Source organism: Eptesicus fuscus, chromosome 7 (assembly GCF_027574615.1).
Source record: "Eptesicus fuscus isolate TK198812 chromosome 7, DD_ASM_mEF_20220401, whole genome shotgun sequence".
In the NCBI taxonomy this organism is placed as follows: Eukaryota; Metazoa; Chordata; class Mammalia; order Chiroptera; family Vespertilionidae; genus Eptesicus; species Eptesicus fuscus.
Window position 1 is genome coordinate 55,013,528 of NC_072479.1, and position 17,612 is coordinate 55,031,139.

The 17,612-nt window shown below is 41.9% G+C and overlaps 1 protein-coding gene across 1 annotated transcript; it reads right to left on the reverse strand.

Moving 5' to 3' along the window:
• Positions 1–16,162: 16,162 nt before the first annotated feature.
• On the reverse strand, positions 16,163–17,098 carry LOC103304639 (olfactory receptor 12-like). Its single transcript, XM_008161484.1, has one exon. The coding sequence runs from the start codon at positions 17,096–17,098 to the stop codon at positions 16,163–16,165; it is 936 nt and encodes a 311-aa protein (XP_008159706.1).
• Between the last annotated feature and the right edge of the window lie 514 nt (positions 17,099–17,612).

Here is a 17,612-nt window from a genome sequence, read left to right on the forward strand (position 1 = left end):
GTAGAGCTAGAAGCACAACCAGTGTCCAGAGTTTCCTTTCCATGTTGGAATTGAGTCCAGTACAGCATAAGACTAGTTGCAGTCCATTAGTCCATTGTGTGTGGTGTCCACAGAGCTGTGAGTCATGTGGGTGAATGCAGGGGAGCCAAGAGTCCCCAAAACACAAAAGACTAAGCTCCTTTATTCAGGGGATTAAACATCTCAAATCTTCCCACGCCTGGAGTAGGCATGCCTACTTTGGCCAATGACCTGTTTCCAGGTGTGACTGACAGAAAGGTGCCTTCCCTATTTTTCCTAGACTTTACTGGGCATGCATCTATTCTCTACCCTGTCCAGTCCCTTCCCCAGCGATCTGTGAAGAATAGACCAGTGGCTTCATGGGGAGTGTTGAACTGCAGCTTCCTGGCAAAGCTGCACAAGTGGCATGCCCATAATATTTGGTCTTCTCTTTGTTCCTTTCCAGTTATTTCTAACTAGATTTATTACAATGGTATCACACCATCATAGTAAATCATCACATATCTCACCTAAATACTGAAAAATAAAGCACACAAGAAATCAGAAAAATGTAAAGAAGTTCAATTAACAAGCTTGATATAATAGACACAGGCAAGAATATCCTATATAATAAGGAGGCAATATGCAAATTGACCATCACTCCAACACACAAGATGGCCACCCCCATGTGGACACAAAATGGCCACCACAAGATGGCCAGCAGGGGAGGGCAGTTGGGAGGGACCAGGCCTGCAAGGAAGGGCAGTTGTGGGCAACAGGAGAGAGCAGTTAGGGGCAACCAGACTGGCAGTGGAGGGCAGTTGGGGGGGACCAGGCCTGCAGGGGAGGGCAGTTGGGGTGGACCAGGCCTACAGCGGAGAGCAGTTAGGGGCTCCCAGGCCTGCAGGGGAGGGCAGTTGGGGGCAAACAGGCCAGCAGGGGAGGGAAGTTAGGGGCAACCAGGCCTACAGGGGAGGACAGTTAGGGGCAACCAGGCCTGCAGGGGAGGGCAGTTGGGGGCAAACAGGCCAGCAGGGGAGGGCAGTTAGAGGCAACCAGGCCTGCAGGGGAGGACAGTTAGGGGTGACCAGGCCTGCAGGGGAGGGCAGTTGGGGGTGACCAGGCTGGCAGAAGAGGACAGTAAGGGGCGACCAGGCTGGCAGGGGAGAGCAGTTAGGGGCAATCGGGCTGGCAGGGGTACAGTTAAGCGTCGCTCAGGCTGGCAGGGGAGTGGTTAAGGGGTGATCAGGTTCTCAGGCAGAAGTGGTTAGGGGCAATCAGGCAGGCAGGCAGGTGAGCGGTTGGAAGCCAGTAGTCCTGAATTGTGAGAGGGATGTCTGACTGCCCATTTAGGCCCAATCCCACACCAGGATCGGGCCTAAACAGGCATTCAGACATCCCCTGAGGTGTCCCAGATTGGAGAAGGTGCAGGCTGGGCTGAGGGACACACACACACACACACACCCCTGCCCCGTGCATGAATTTTGTGCACTGGGCCTCTAGTATATAAATACACACACATATATATAATATGTGTGCATGTCCATATCCCCAAACTGAAATATAGATTTTTTTCTTTAGTACATGAGGAATAATTACCAAAAATGATAATAAATTAGGCAATTGAGCCAGATAATAATAATTAGAAATACATAGCATACAGATAACTTTCTCTTAAAGTAAATAAAAAGTTAACAACTAGAAAAGTTCATGAACAATCCCCTTATATTTGTAAAATTTATAATTTGTTAGCAAGTAAATCAATAATCAAAGACTGTTAAGCATGTTTAGATCTTCACAATGATAAAGAATATGAATCAAATATTTTAAATTAAAAATAAAATTGTGGGGAGAACCAAGATGGCGGCATAGTTAAACAACTAATCTGCTGCCTCACACAACAATTTCAAAAACACAACTAAAAGACAAAAACGTCTACCACCCAGAACCACGGGAAAGCTGGCTGAGTGGAAGATTTACAACTAAGAAGAGAAAGAAGCACAATCGCTGAAAAGCTGAGGTACGGAGGCACGCGAATCGGGCCGGCGGCGGGCGGCTGGGTGCGCGGCTTTTCTTCAACCCGAAGGGAGACAAGCTCCCGATCACTCTGAAATCCAGTTTCTGGGGACACTCGGGGGACCCAGACACCTACGGGGAGAAGCTGGACTCTCGGCCATCTGGTCGGAAAGTGAGAGTGACTTTTTTGCGGTGGTGCGCCCAGCAATCATTGTTTACTGCGCTGGACCGTGGGGCGCAGGGACTTGGAAACGGGAAAGGCAGAGACGGCAGCCATCGCTGTTGGCCACGCCCCAGCCTAGTGACGCCCTGAGACCCCGCCCAGCCCTGAGGCCCCGCCCTGAGGCCCCGCCCCGCACATTCTACAAACCCGCCCAGGCTCCACTCAGCGGCTTTTGCATATAAATGGCCTGTTCTGTGGCAGCTTAACCAACTGCAGCTCCAGTCAGACTGCTCCAAAACCGCCCAAGCAAAGGAGGAGAAAACTAGCCCTTGCTGTAGCTCCTGCTGGGGAACACACAGTACACAAGGGTACACCAAGAGTGTCCTCCTCAAGTAACTTGGAGGCTGACCCGTTGAACCAATAGGACACCTAGTACACAAAACTACCCTACCAACTCAGGGAAGCAGAGAATATGAGAAGGCAAGGAAACAGATCACAAACCAAAGAAATGGAGGAAAACAAGCAATTGGACATAGAGTTCAAAACCACGGTTATAAGGTTTTTCAAGAATTTCATGGAAAAGGCCGATAAATTCCATGAGGACCAACTAGAAATTAAACATACACTGACTGAGATAAAAAATATTATACAGAGACCCAACAGCAGACTAGAGGAACGCAAGAATCAAGTCAAATATTTGGAATACAAAGAGGCAAAGGACACTCCTCCAGAGAAGCATGAAGAGAAGAGAATTCAGAAAGTTGAAGATAGTGTAAGAAGCCTCTGGGACAACTTCAAGTGAACCAATATCAGAATTATGGGGGGTACCAGAAGAAGAGAGAGAGCAAGATGCTGAAAACCTATTTGAAGAAATAATGAATGAAAACTTCCCCCACCTGATGAAAGAAATAGACTTACAAGTCCAGGAAGCACACAGAACCCCAAACAAAAGGAATCCAAAGAGGACTACACCAAGACACATCATAATTAAAATGCCAAGAGCAAAAGACAAAGAGAGAATCTTACAAGCAGCAAGAGAAAAACAGTTAGTTACCTACAAGGGAGCTCCCATACGATTATCAGCTAATTTCTCAACAGAAACCATGCAGGCCAGACGGGAGTGGCAAGAAATATTCAAAGTGATGAATAGCAGGAACCTACAACCAAGACTACTCTACCCAGCAAAGTTATCATTCAGAATTGAAGGGCAGATAAAGACCTTCACAGATAAGAAAAAGCTAAAGGAGTTCATCACCACCAAACCAGCATTATATGAAATGCTGAAAGGTATTCCTTAAAAAGAGGAAAAAGAAGAAGAAAGATAAAAATTATGAACAACAAATACATATCTATCAACAAGTGAATCTAAAAGTCAAGTGAATTAAAAATCTGAGGAACAGAATAAACTGGTAAACTTATTAGAATCAGAGGCATAGAATGGGAGTGGATTGATAATTCTCAGGGGGAAAGGGGTGTCTGTGTGGGGAGTATGGGAAGAGACTGGACAAAAATCATACACCTATGGATAAGGACAGCGGGGGGGGAGGTAAGGGCAGAGGGGGGGTGGGAACTGGATGGTGGGGAGATATGTGGGGAAAAAAGGAGAAACAATTGTAATCTGAACAATAAAGATTCATTTTAAAAAAAAATTTTTTTTAAAAATTATGAACAACAAATGCATATCTATCAACAAGTGAATCTAAAAGTCAAGTGAATTAAAAATCTGAGGAACAGAATAAACTGGTGAACTTAATAGAATCAGAGGCATAGAATGGGAGTGGATTGATAATTCTCAGGGGAAAGGGGTGTCTGTGTGGGGAGTACGGGAAGAGACTGGACAAAAATCATACACCTATGGATAAGGACAGTGGCGAGGGGAGGTAAGGGGAGAGGAAGGGTGGGAACTGGGTGGTGGGGAGATATGGGGGGGAAAAGGAGAAACAATTGTAATCTGAACAATAAAGATTCATTTAAAAAAAATAAATAATAAAATAAAATAAAATTGTGAAAATCACTTTTTCCTACTTAGATCACATCAATTGGTCTAATCCTTTTGTCTCTAGCCATAAAGTATAGTGAAGATACTGTTTAAATTTTTGTTCTTGATAATTCTTCCATGGTTATGTAAAACATTAACATTATGGGGAGTAGTGACTTTTAAGAGAACTATTTTTTACTATTTTCAAACTACTAATTTGACTACTCTAGGTACCTTATATAAGTGGAATCATATAGTAGCTTTTTAAAAATATTTTTTATTGATTTCAGAGAGGAAGGGAGAGGGAGAGAGAGATAGAAACATCAATAATGAGAGAGAATCATTGATCGGCTGCCTCCTGCATACCCCCCACTAGAGATCAAGCTTGCAACCTGGGCATGTGTGGCAAAGAATTTAAATACCTACAATTAATATGTCAATGGCTGTAATGGAAATAACAGACTTGTAATACTCTATTATAATTAACTAGAGGCCCAGTGCACAAAATTTGTGCACTCGGGGGGCAGGGGGGGCAGGTCCCTCAGCCCAGATTGCAAGATGGTGCAGGCCAGGCCAAGGGACCCCACCAGTGCATGATTGGGGCCAGGGAGGGACGTGGGAGGTTGGCCAGCCAAGGAGGGACTGCGGGAAGGCTCCAGGGCATGTCCAGCCCATCTCGCTCAATCCCAATCGGCCTACCGGTCAGAGTGTCTGCCCCCTAGTGGTCAGTGCATGTCATAGCAACTGGTGGACCGATTGACTGCCCCCTGGTGGTCAGTGCACATCATAGTGAGCAGTTGATCATCCTTAGCATATCATTAGCATATTATACTTTGATTGGTTGAATGGACGACTGGACACTTAGCATATTAGGCTCTTATTGTGGGATCCCTTGTCACGTCCCACGTGTTTCAGGGTTCCCGTTCAGGTCCGGTTTCTGGAGAAGACCGCAATCAAAATGAAGAGAAGCTAGAAAAGAATCAATTTGGGTAAATGGGGGGCCAGGCGGGAGCCCACCTCTAGTGGGAGGACTACCCCGCTCTGGCCTTTGCTATCCCTTTTATTGGAGTTCTGAGATACACCCATTGCCCTTAGGCAGGTAATTCCAGTAACAGACAGATTATCTTATCAATAAGGATTTACATGATTATTTGGTGGGGAAGTTGCCTCAGTTACCATTGTCTCAATTAGATAGAGAGTGGTTTGCTCTGACCTTTAGCTTCAAGGTTGACCAGCCTTCCCGGGTTCCCTTTTCACATAACTACCAAGTGACAATGTTCGGTTTCCGGCATCTTATTATATAGGATTATAACAGACTAAATAATAAAATTAATTTCAGCATAAAGATAGGAATTATAAAAAATGGAAATGCAAGACATCAACCACACAATAACCTTGATGAAGAATGCCTTTGATATTTTCATAAGTATATTTTATATAGTTCCCCCAAATGAGAATTAACAAGCATGAAGATAAATTAATATTAATTATCCTAAAATAAATGCAAACAAATGAAACATTTTTTTAAATTTTTATTTATTTATTTGAGAGAGAGAGAGCTAGAGAAAGAAACATCAATTTGTTGTTCCACTTATGTCATGTCATCTGCAAATAATGACAGTTTTATTATTTTCTTTCCAATTTAGATGCCTTTTATTTCTCCTTGTCTGATTGCTGTGGCTAGGACTTCTAGTACTATGTTGAGTAAGAGTGGTGAAAACAGACATCTCTGTCTTATTCCTGAACTTAAGGAAAATGTTTGTAGTTTTTGCCCATTGGGTATGATGTTGGCTGTGGGTGTTGTGAAAAGGGAACCTTCATGCACTGTTGGTGGGAATGCAGATTGGTGCAGCCACTGTGGAAGCCATATGGAGTTACCTAAAAAAATGGAACTGCCTTATGACCCAGCAATTCCACTTCTGGAAATATATTCAAAGAAACCTGAAACACTAATTTGAGGGAAGCATTCATTTATATTTTAAGATTCCTAACTGACTCTAATGAAATCAGTCCCTATGTAGAAGTTTGAAGACCACTGAATTTTGTCTTATTGCTTCCTGCCGGAATAACAATATTCTTACTCAAAGTTGATGAAAGTCTTTATTAATTATAAAGATTCATCTGGAAGGCTATTTTTTAACCCCTCATTGTATTATTTCACAAATATGACTTCCAGGAATTTCTATCTTTATTCAACACAAATATGTAATAAATTTAACCCATTTCTTATTTTTTTTGATGTCAATGGATACTAAAACTAGATCACTAAATGCTGGCTATGCAAATTAGGCTCTTTACATTTCCACTTTTTTATATAAGTTTTATCCTGGGTTCTAAAAGCCTTTTAAAGAATGGCATACAAGTAGAAAGTATATTTTAGATACAGTATGAAGTCTATCTCTAAAATATTTATAGAAGCATCTAAGATTTTATGAAACCCCAATAATTATAAATAACATTTTGTGCATTTATATGAGGGGTAGGTTTTATAATTTATATCAAACTCCAAATACAATTCCTAACAGAAATTGAAATAAGCAGGAAAAAAAATGACAAGTAATACACCTACTAAGTCAAGGATAATTAGACAAAGAAAACAAAGAGCACGTCAAATTAGTATCTTTTAATATGCCTCATTAGCCAACTAATATCACAAATACTTTGTACATAATTAGTATTATATTTATTTTATTATTTATTTTATATATGTGTATACTACAAAACATCTATAATAATAAAAGCATAATATGCTAATTAGACCGAATGTCCTTCTGGACATCCTTCCAGATGACCCTCTGGACGAAGTCGGGACTTCGAGGGAAGCCTGGGTCCCGGGTGCCAGAGGGAAGCCGGTGCTGGCAGTCAGGGGAAGGAAGGCCTACTCTTGCATGAATTTCATGCACTGGGCCTCTAGTATTTTATAAAATACTTTATAATAGCCACCAAGTACTCTGTCTCAAATTGTTCTTATTTTGACTTTTTACTTAAATCTATTAATCTTTAAATATTTATATACCTAACTCTACCAGCACTTATAATCTCTCCCCAATACGGGTGTTAAGCATATTTAAGTTTCTTATTTTCACATATACTTTCCACAATCTCCTCTCATTTTTTTCATTTTCTAATTACATGTGTTCCTCATCTGCAAATGGGAGATAACAATAGTAACTTCTCACAGAGTTGTTATGTGTATTAAATAAATTAATATATGTAAAACACAGTACTATATATGTAAACTAACATTATTTTATCTCACATATACTATGGAAAACTAAACTACAATTCAAATAGCAATAGTAGAAGTAAAATTGGGACTAAAAGAGCATGCCCACAAAAGAGGAAAGTTGTAATCTCTTGCAACAAAACAAAATGTAAAACCTCAATTGGTTTGCAGAGAGTAGATTGCTAATAAGGTATGAAGCCAGCTGTCTCTCCAATAGTGTATGAGTGGCAGTGTGGAGACTACTAAACATCATTAGTGTAGCTTTCCTGTCCAGAAAAGAGAATTAATAACACTTATTGGGTAAAAAGACCTAAAAAAAAGACCTGGACTCAAATGAGGAGATGATTAGACTTTAGATTTTCAAAAATAGGAAATATCCTACCTTATAATAGAGAAACATGCAAATTGACCGCACCTCCGCTATGCCCATGATTGGGCCTGCCAGAGGCTGGGGGCGGGACTCCAGGTGGCCTATCCAGCCGTTGAGAAGACCAAGATGGCGGCGCCAAATCCTCTTAGTTCTGGGGGTCCTGGGGGCGATTGCCACCCTGGGGGGGCGTGGCCGGGCCAGCCAGGCGCTCCCGGGGGTTCGGGGTGATCACCACCCTGGGGGGGCGTGGCCGGCCCAGCTAGCCGCTCCCAGGGGTCCGGGGGCGATTGCCACCCTGGTGGGGCGTGGCCAGGCCGAGCCAGCCGCTCCCAGGGGTCCCGGGGGCGATTGCCACCCTGGGGGGGCGTGGCCGGGCCCAGCCAGCCACTCCCGGGGATCCCGGGGGCGATCGCCACCCTGGGGGTTGTGGCCGGGCCCAGCCAGCTGCTCCCCGGGGGTCCCGGGGGCAATCGCCACCCTGGGGGGCGTGGCCGGGCCCAGCCAGCCGCTCCCCGGGGGTCCCGAAGGCGATCGCCACCCTGGGGGGGGCGTGGCCGGGCCCAGCCAGCCGCTCCCGGGGGTCCCGGGGGCGATCGCCACCCTGGGGGTGTGTGGCCGGGTCCAGCCAGCCCAAGCCAGGTGCTCCCGGGGGTCCCGGGGGCCATCGCCACCCTGGGGGGTGTGGCCAGGCCGAGCCAGCCGCTCCCAGGGGTCCCTGGGGAGATCACCACCCTGGGGGGGCGTGGCAGGACTCGCCCAGCCGCTCCCAGGGTCCCTGGGAACATTGCAGGCATGTGGTTGCTGAGACCCAGACCAGGCCTCTGGCCACAGATTCAGAGCTTTGCGGAGACCTAGGGCAGGGATCTGCCTCATCTGCAGAGAGACAGAGGTTCTGCAGTGCCCCCAAGACGTGGGTGGGCCCAGCCAGGGATCAAGGAGCATGGAAGGACTCCTGGCAGAGGGGCAAGGACCCTCACCCCTGAGGCGGGGGTTGAGGGGTGGAGCCACCTCAGTGAAGGGGTGCTGCACTGCAGGGTACTGGACTGACTGACGTGATTCAGAGCAGCTCCCAGTGCTAATGGGCCTCGCTCAGGCGGCCTTCACACTTCAGAGGCAGTGACTACTGCTCCTGCCTTGACCCAAAAGCAAGCTCGCTACACCCTGCCCCATAGCAGAGCATGCCTAGGCAGTGAGTGGGAAGCCTTCCACCTGCTTCGGAGAAGGGGGGGCAGTAAAGAATGGGGGGAGAGGAAAGAATGTGGAGCATCTGCAATGAAGAGGTGCTTGAGAAAGAGGCTGGGAAGCCTGACTGGAAGGTTTGTTCTGTTTACTGGGCCGCTGCCCCTTAGGAAGTGCAAAGAGCATGGCTCTGAGGGCTTCCTGTGTGCTGAGTCAAGTTCCACAGCCAACTGGAATTGGCCTCAGTTTCCTGGTCTGTAAAATGGATGAAGCGTGTCCCAGTGCCTTCACTGATCTTTGATGGCCAATTGAGATACTATATAAAAAAAATGAGGGAAGAAGTGAGAAAGAAAAGGAAGGCGAGCAACACAAAAGAAAGACTGAAAGGAACCTGTAAACCCATTGTCACTTAAATAGGGAATATAGTCAGTAGTGTTGTAATGATGGTATGATGCCAGGTGGGTACTAGAAATATCGGGGAACACTTTGTAAAGTATATGATTGTCTAACCACTATTCTGTAACTAATATAAAACCTGAAACCAATACAAAATAATGTTGAATGTAAAGAAATGAAAATTGGAGTGAAATTTTTATAAATTTCAAAGTTTAAATAAAAGCTGTAAAGGAAGGAAGGGGAGAATAAAAAGTGTTTTTCATTTTGCCACTTTATTAAAAAGACAGTTGTCTTTATATGGTGCTTTTATACTTTTCTAAGTCATTATCTCATTTTAATTCCCGGGCAACTTAAAGACAAGATAAGTATTCCCTCCACTATTCAAAGAAAGGAAATCTTGGTGTCTGGTCCTAATGATTCAATCGTCAAGCCCTTATTGTAAAGCAGGGTTAGTAAAATTTTCTGTGCAGGGTCATATCTATACTAATAAAAGCCTTGGGGGTGATCAGGCCAGCAGGGGAGGGTATTTGGGGGCAATCAGGCCCGCAGAGGAGTAGTTAGGGGGCAATCAGGCCAGCAAGGAAGCAGTTAGGGGGCAATCAGGCAGGTAGGTGAGCGGTTAGGAGCCAGCGGTCCCGGATTGTGAGAGGGATGTCCAACTGCAGGATTAGGCCCGATTCCACAGGACATCCCCCGAGGGGTCCCATGTTAGAGAGGGTGCAAGCTGGGCTGAGGGACACCCTCCCCAGTGCACGAATTTCGTGCACCGGGCCTCTAGTATATAATACTTCTGCTGTGGTGATTCCTGGAAAGGAAATAAGGAATTGTTCTTGGTCTATGAATGATAGTCACCCAAATCATAATGACATAGAATCAAAGAGAATTCTTGAGGATGGACTAGGAAATGCTGAGAACTAAGAGAAGTGATCTTAAGAATCAAAGTGTCATCTCTAAGAGAATCTGGCTTTCAAGGAGTGAAACTATTCTTCAAAAGGAAGAACAGAAATACATAACTTTCTTCCTTGAACATTATAGAGCCTTTGCAGGCAACTTCAAATCAACAGTAGAACATTTTTATCCATAGGAAATTTAGATTTTAATTGTCATCAGTAACTCTTCAGTGTTCCATGAGAAGCACGGGGCATATGGGCACATTACCACCATACATATGGAAGTCTCTAGTTAAATGTATAATTCACAAAAATACTAACTAAAATAACTGCCTTCCTGCTATTCAGGCAGATTGAAAAAGATGTTTAGTTTAGCTTGGAAAATAAAAAAGATAGGACATCAGATTCTGGCCAAGATGAAGTGATAAGGTCCTCTCTCTCTTTCTCCACCCCTCCCCCCACTATTCTTCTCCTCTCTGATGTATATATAGTTGTGTATATATTGGATAGTAAATAGTAGGCAATGTAGGACAGTGATTCCTAAAAGACGGAAAGAAACGTGGTGGTGTTAACCTAAAAATAAAAAGCCAAAATGAGAGGTATTGAGTGTTTATTTGAGATTTTAAAAAAGAGAGAGAGAGTTGCAATTCAGGGAGCTCAGATTCAGACAGAAACTCAAATAGTGTCCCAATTACAGGGTGAGAGCAAGGGGTTTTTATGAGAAAAGGAAGGAAATAATTCCATGAATAAAAGAAAGAAATGTCTATTAATGCTAACAACCTGAGTTACTCTTTAGCTATACAAGGCTGGTTACTGATTCTGTCATCACAAAAAGAGTTCATAATCATTAGTCCTTGTGGTCAGGATGTCTGCTTTCCTGTTAGCTTTGTAAACAGTTATTTGTAGGACTGTGTTGGTTTGGTCCAATCCAAAGGTTATTTTTCCTAGTTCAAATATCCCAAAGTTTCAAGGAATAAGATATACAAGGCAATTTATCTAAAGTTGTTACTCTGGCTCCAGTTTAAAATGTCTCCTCTGAGGTCAACTTTTCACAGTTGTAAGCCCAATGATTGTCCCAGTTTATTTAATTGAGAGCAATTTTAAAAATTGAAACTGTAGCCCTACCTGGTTTGGCTCAGTGGATAGAGCATCAACCTGCGGACAGAGGGTCCCTAGATTCCAGTCAAGGGCACATGCCTGGGTTGCGAGCTCAATCCCCATTATGAGGCATGCAGGAGGCAGCCCATCAATGACGCTCTCTCATCTTTGATGCTTCTATCTCTCTCTTCCTCTCCCATCCTCTCTGAAATCAATAAAAATATATTTTTTAAATTGAAATTGTAGTTAAAAACTATCCTACAAATAAAAATTCTAATTTGATTCACTAGTGAGTCACTACCAAACATTTAAGTGAAAACTTAATAACAATTCTACATAAACTTTTTCAAGAGATTTTAAAGGAGGGAATATATCCTAATTTAATCAATGAAGCCAGTATAAAATTGGTATTAAACCAGACAGAAACACGCCCTAACTGGTTTGGCTCAGTGGATAGAGCGTCGGCCTGTGGACTCAAGGGTCCCAGGTTTGATTCTGGTCAAGGGCATGTACCTTGGTTGCGGGCACATCCCCAGTGAGGGGTGTGCAGGAGGCAGCTGATTGATGTTTCTCTCTCATCAATGTTTCTAACTCCCTCTCCCTTCCTCTCTGTAAAAAAATCAATAAAATATATATTTTTAAAAACAGACAGAAACAGAACAAAAAAAAAGAAGACTACAGGTCAATATCTATTGTGAACACAGACACAAAATTTCTAAGTAAAATTTTAGTAAATTCAATTTAACAAAGAATCAAAAAGAAAAAGACCACCTTATCCCGGAATGCAAAGCTGATTAACATTCAAAAATAAATCAATGTAATTTATTATATTAACAAACCAAAAAGGAGAATATAAATATTTATATATATTTATATATGTGTATATATATTTATATATGTGTGTATATATACACATATATATAAAGTCACGTTTCAATAGGTACAGAAAAAACATTTGACAAAACCAAACATTCATTCCTGATAACACCTCATCAATTTTCCTCAGCCTGATTTAGGGCATCTATGAAAATCTATAGGTAACATCATCCTTAATAATTAAAGACTGAATGACTTCCTCTGAAGATCAGGAATTAAACCAAGGAGTTAGAATTTTTTTAAATATAACTAATATTGGTTTAGCAGAAGCCTGAAGAGGATTAAGAATTAAGAACAAGTTTATAGAAAGTTTCACTTTTTCAAACATGACATCATTTAATGACTTTCCATTTAATGGGAAAACTATAGTAATGGTTTGGTCTAGCCTAGTCCCTTCACATCAAACTGTGGCGCAGATAGCGTTTACTGATAACATGACAAACCAAAGACTTCCTCCAAAAAAATTATAAAAATAATCAATAAAGGATTTGGAAACTTTTAGAATGTTTTGTGTTAAAAACTTCACTAGCTAAGCAGTTTAGTATGGAGGTACTAAAGGGTGCTATTTTGTACTATTGTTTTACTTATTGATATATAAGCATTTTCATATAATTATTATTGAGCAAGCTGTTGCATATTTTGATTACCACCGTTTTTAATAATCATTACAGCAATTGAAACACAAACTAAAACTCTTCCCATAATAAAAACTCCTTGTCTAGATGTCAACTCCCCTCAGTTCTTGCAAAACTTCAAGGAGGGAATAATTTCAATATTATACAATGCCTTCTTCAAAACAAAATAGGAGAAAAAAAACTTTTACATCTTTTAATGATATTAAGACAAGCAAACCTGAGTTTAAAATGTGCCATGAGTAGTATGAGGAAATCAAATAATGCTTTGTCAGATGATGAACATGCACACAATTTTAAATAACATTTAGGAAAATCCTGTGACAATGCATCTCAAAATAAGACAAATTCAGATATAATTGGTAAATACTTCCCATTTTCTGTTCATCCCTTTTCTGAAACAGGGAATGAGATCGTACAAGACATTGTTGATGAGGGAAAAGAACAAAAGAGGAGGAGGGTAAACAGTGCTGACAACAACAGACAATCACATCTCAGAAGACAGGAAGATGTAGGGTTATTTCTAACCAATCTCCCCTGCTCAGGACAATAGAAAGAGGATGAAAACTAAGTAACTAGGAAATACTTTTAATTCCTAACTATTGTTTCGAAGTCCCATTCTAGTAGATTTAGTTAGAGCGGACAGCAGCCACCAGGTGGCAGCTAACTGTAGCTGCTCCAGGGTTTGCTTCCAGAACCAGAACCCTCCAGAACTGCTGAGCAGTTCTGCACATCTTTGTCTGAGTCATACCATTCTATTTATTTTTTTAATCTGTTTCCTCATATTTTTAAACTCATTTGGTTACTGATTTTAAGGTGTTAAAAGGGAAGGAAATTTTTTACATAAGTCAAAAAGATACTAAGCCCTTGGAAAGGGTTCTCTTTGAGTCACTGCCACATAATCTTTACCTCTGCAGCTTTGAAGTCAGAAAGGTCTGTGTTCCAAAACTCGCTCTAGTTGTTACTGGCAATGTAATATTAAGCACATTACTTAATGCTTCTAAGATATAATTTCTATACTCATAAAATATATTAATTTAAATTACACATTCAATCTATACCAATAATAGCCTAGGTCAGTGATGGCGAACCTATGACACGCGTGTCAGCACTGACACACGTAGCCATTTCTGATGACACGCAGCCGCTGAGGCAGCCGCATGCCGAGGATGAAGCATTTGCTGCTCCTGAGGATGAAACATTTGCAAAATAATGTTTTTTCCTCAAAGTGACACACTACCCGAGTTATGCTCAGTTTTTTGGCGAAGTTTGACACACCAAGCTCAAAAGGTTGCCCATCACTGGCCTAGGTGGTCATCACGCCCTCACACATCATGCCCTAATATCGTCACAAGATGGTCATCACAAGATGGCTGTCACAAGATAGCCACACACAGTGGAGGCGGGGCCCGGTGGAGGAGGCAGATTGTGGCAGGGAAGGGCAGTTGTGGGCTATCAGGCCGGCAGAGGAGGGCAGTTGGGGGTGATCAGGCCAGCAGGGGAGAGCAGTTGGAGGCGATCAGGCCAGCAGGGGAGGGCAGTTGGAGGTGATCAGGCCAGCAGGAGAGGGCAGTTGTGGGCAATCAGGACAGCAGGGGAGGGCAGTTGTGGGTGATTAGGATGGCAGGGGAGGGCAGTTGGGGGCAATCAAGGCCGGCAGGAGAACAGTTAGATGGCGATCAGGCAGGCAGGTAGAAGTGGTTAGGGGCAATCAGGCAGGCAGGCAGGTGAGCGGTTAGGAGCCAGCAGTCCTGGATTGTGAGAGTGATGTCCAACTGCTGGTTTAGGCCTGATCCCTGCAGGCCTAAACTGGCAGTCGGACATTCCCCGAGGGGTCCCAAATTGGGAGGGTGCAAGCCAGGATGAGAGACAACCCTCCCATGCACGAATTTCGTGCACTGGGCCTCCAGTTTGTATATAATGTTCCCTTCATGATAGGTCTGATTTGAGAAGTAAAGAAATACATGAAGCTCTGGCCAGTGTGTCTCAGTGGCTGAATGTTGTCCTATGCATGGAGAGGTCTATTGGTTTGATCCCTTGTTAGAGTACATGCCCGAATTTCCAACTCAATCCCCAGTAAGAACTGTGCAGAAGACAGCCCATACATGTTTTTCTCTCTCCCTTCCTCTCTCTCTCTCTAAAATCAATAAAAACATAGTTTTTAAAAATTAAAATAAAAAGAAATGCATGAGTATTTTATACATGAGTTAACATTCACTTGGTGTGTCAATTTCCTCATTTGAAAATAGTCATAAAAATGATAAATGGCATATAGTACCTGTCCTTTATATATCATCTTATAAAATGTACTTGAGGCCCAATGCATGAGATTTGTGCATGGGTAAGGTCCCTAGCAGCTGCTGGCTGCTGGCCAGGGCCTCCCTTCATTCTGTGCTGCCCCCTCGTGGTCAGCGCACGTCATAATGAGCGATCAAACTCCTGGTTGGTCAAACTCCCAAGGGGACACTTTACACATTAGGCTTTTATATATATAGATCAGTTTATATTCAAAAGAAAATGAGAAAATAAAAAATAGTAGAATGTTATTGACACATTTTCCATGTGAAAAATTGCCTCTCTAATAATATATTACAGGTTCCTTTCTATAGGAATTGTAATTCTAAGGATGATAATCCTCAGAATATAAACCTGGATATTTAAAAAAGATTAGACCTTTTATTGGAAAGTGTTCTATGTAATCATTACCATTCTGTTCTGTCATCTACACAATGGGGTGTTATCCTTTCCAAACAAATATCAGTTTAGTTGCTTTGTAGAATGAAAAAATTAAAAAATAATTTGCACAGACCAATATTATTTTAATTATTATGAAATAACAGCTCTTAATATTTACTTCTTAATCAAAGTAAAATTTAAATGAAAATATTAGCACATCATAAATTATGAACACATGATTTTATATATCCTAAGCAAATAAAGTAATGATATATAGACCTATATTGTTAGAAACATTATTTTATAAAATAGTAAAATATTTGTTGCCATATAAAAAATATCTTTGAGCCGAAACCGGTTTGGCTCAGTGGATAGAGCGTCGGCCTGCGGACTGAAAGGTCCCAGGTTCGATTCCGGTCAAAGGGCATGTACCTTGGTTGCAGGCACATCCTCAGTAGGGGGTGTGCAGGAGGCAGCTGATCGATGTTTCTCTCTCATCAATGTTTCTAACTTTCTATCCCTCTCCCTTCCTCTCTGTAAATAATCAATAAAATATATTAAAAAATATCTTTGATATAATAATTTTACAAGAACAAATATAACTTGAACCCTTAGAAACAAAATTTGTATGCTATATAATGATTTTACAAAAGTCAGTGAGAGAATCATTTCCTGCATAATATACTTTTCACAGCATCTTTCACATCTCTGTTTCTCAAGCTATATATTAAAGGGTTTAGCATTGGTATTACAAGTGTGTAGAGCACAGCTACAGTCTTGTTTTGCTCTGGTGAGGAGATGGCTCTAGGTTGGGCATACATAAAGAACACCGTCCCATAGAATAAACTCACCACTGCTATGTGGGAGCCACAGGTAGAGAAGGTCTTACTCCTGCCATGGGTTGAGGGGATCTTCAGGACAGTGGAGAGGATATAAGCATAGGAAACCAGAATGACTGTTGTGGTGGTGATGATGATGAGAGCAGAGAGAATAAACAGTACAATCTCATTTACAAAGGTGTCAACACAGGAGATCTTGATCAGGGCTGGGACATCACAGAAAAAGTGGTCCAATCTGTTTTCTCCACAGAAATGCAAACTGAAGGTGAAACTCGTTTGGACTATGGAGTTGATGCTTCCACAGATGTAGGATCCAGTGACCAAGTGAACACAGACTTTCTGGGACATGTGCACAGGGTAAAGGAGAGGGGAGCAAATGGCGGAGAATCGATCAAATGCCATGACAGCCAGAAGGAAGCCTTCAGTTGTGACAAATAGGGCAAAGAAGAAAAACTGGGCCACACAGCCACTGTAAGAAATTGTCTTTTCCTTAGATAAGAAGTTGGCTAAAGTTTTGGGAGCGATGACTGTTGAGTAGCAGAGATCTAAATAGGACAAGTTTCTAAGGAAGAAATACATAGGTATTTGAAGTCTGGAGTCACTCTTAATGACAATTATCATGCTGATATTTCCCACCACAGTGACCATGTAGATCAGCAAGAATACTAGGAATAAGAGGATCTGTAGTTCTGAAGGGATTCTGAACCCTAGTAGAATAAACTCAGTCACATCTGAGTAATTCCTATTTAGCTCATTCTTCATAGCTGAGATATAGATGGAACTGAGGAAATGGTAAAAATGAAAGAAATAAGTGACCAGAATACTGTTTTAGTACAAATAACTAGGAATCAGCATGAAAAAAAAGTTTCATATCATATTGTTCCCAATACTTTACAAAACACCAATGAACATAAAGAATGAATTACTGCAAAATAGAAATAGACTCATAGATACAGAGAACAAACTAATAGTTGACAGAGGGGAGAGGAGTTGAGGGGCTGGGTGAAAAAGGTAAAGGGATTAAGAAGTACAAATTGGCATAATAAAATAGTCATGGGAGTGTAAAGCACAGCATAGGGAATATAGTCAATAATATTGCAATAACAGTGGTTGAGTACTTGAAATATCAGGGGGAATCACTTTGTAAAGTACATGATGTCTAACCACTATGCTGTGTACCTGAAACTAATAAAAATAATATTGAATATATACTGTAATTGGAAAATAAATGTTTTAAAAGAATAATTACTATTTTTAAAAAGTTTTCCTAGTGAAA

What these genes read in the sequence shown, in the direction of transcription:
- LOC103304639 (XM_008161484.1), bottom strand. Translation starts at nt 17,098, where the DNA reads ATGAAGAATGAGCTAAATAGGAATTACTCAGATGTGACTGAGTTTATT.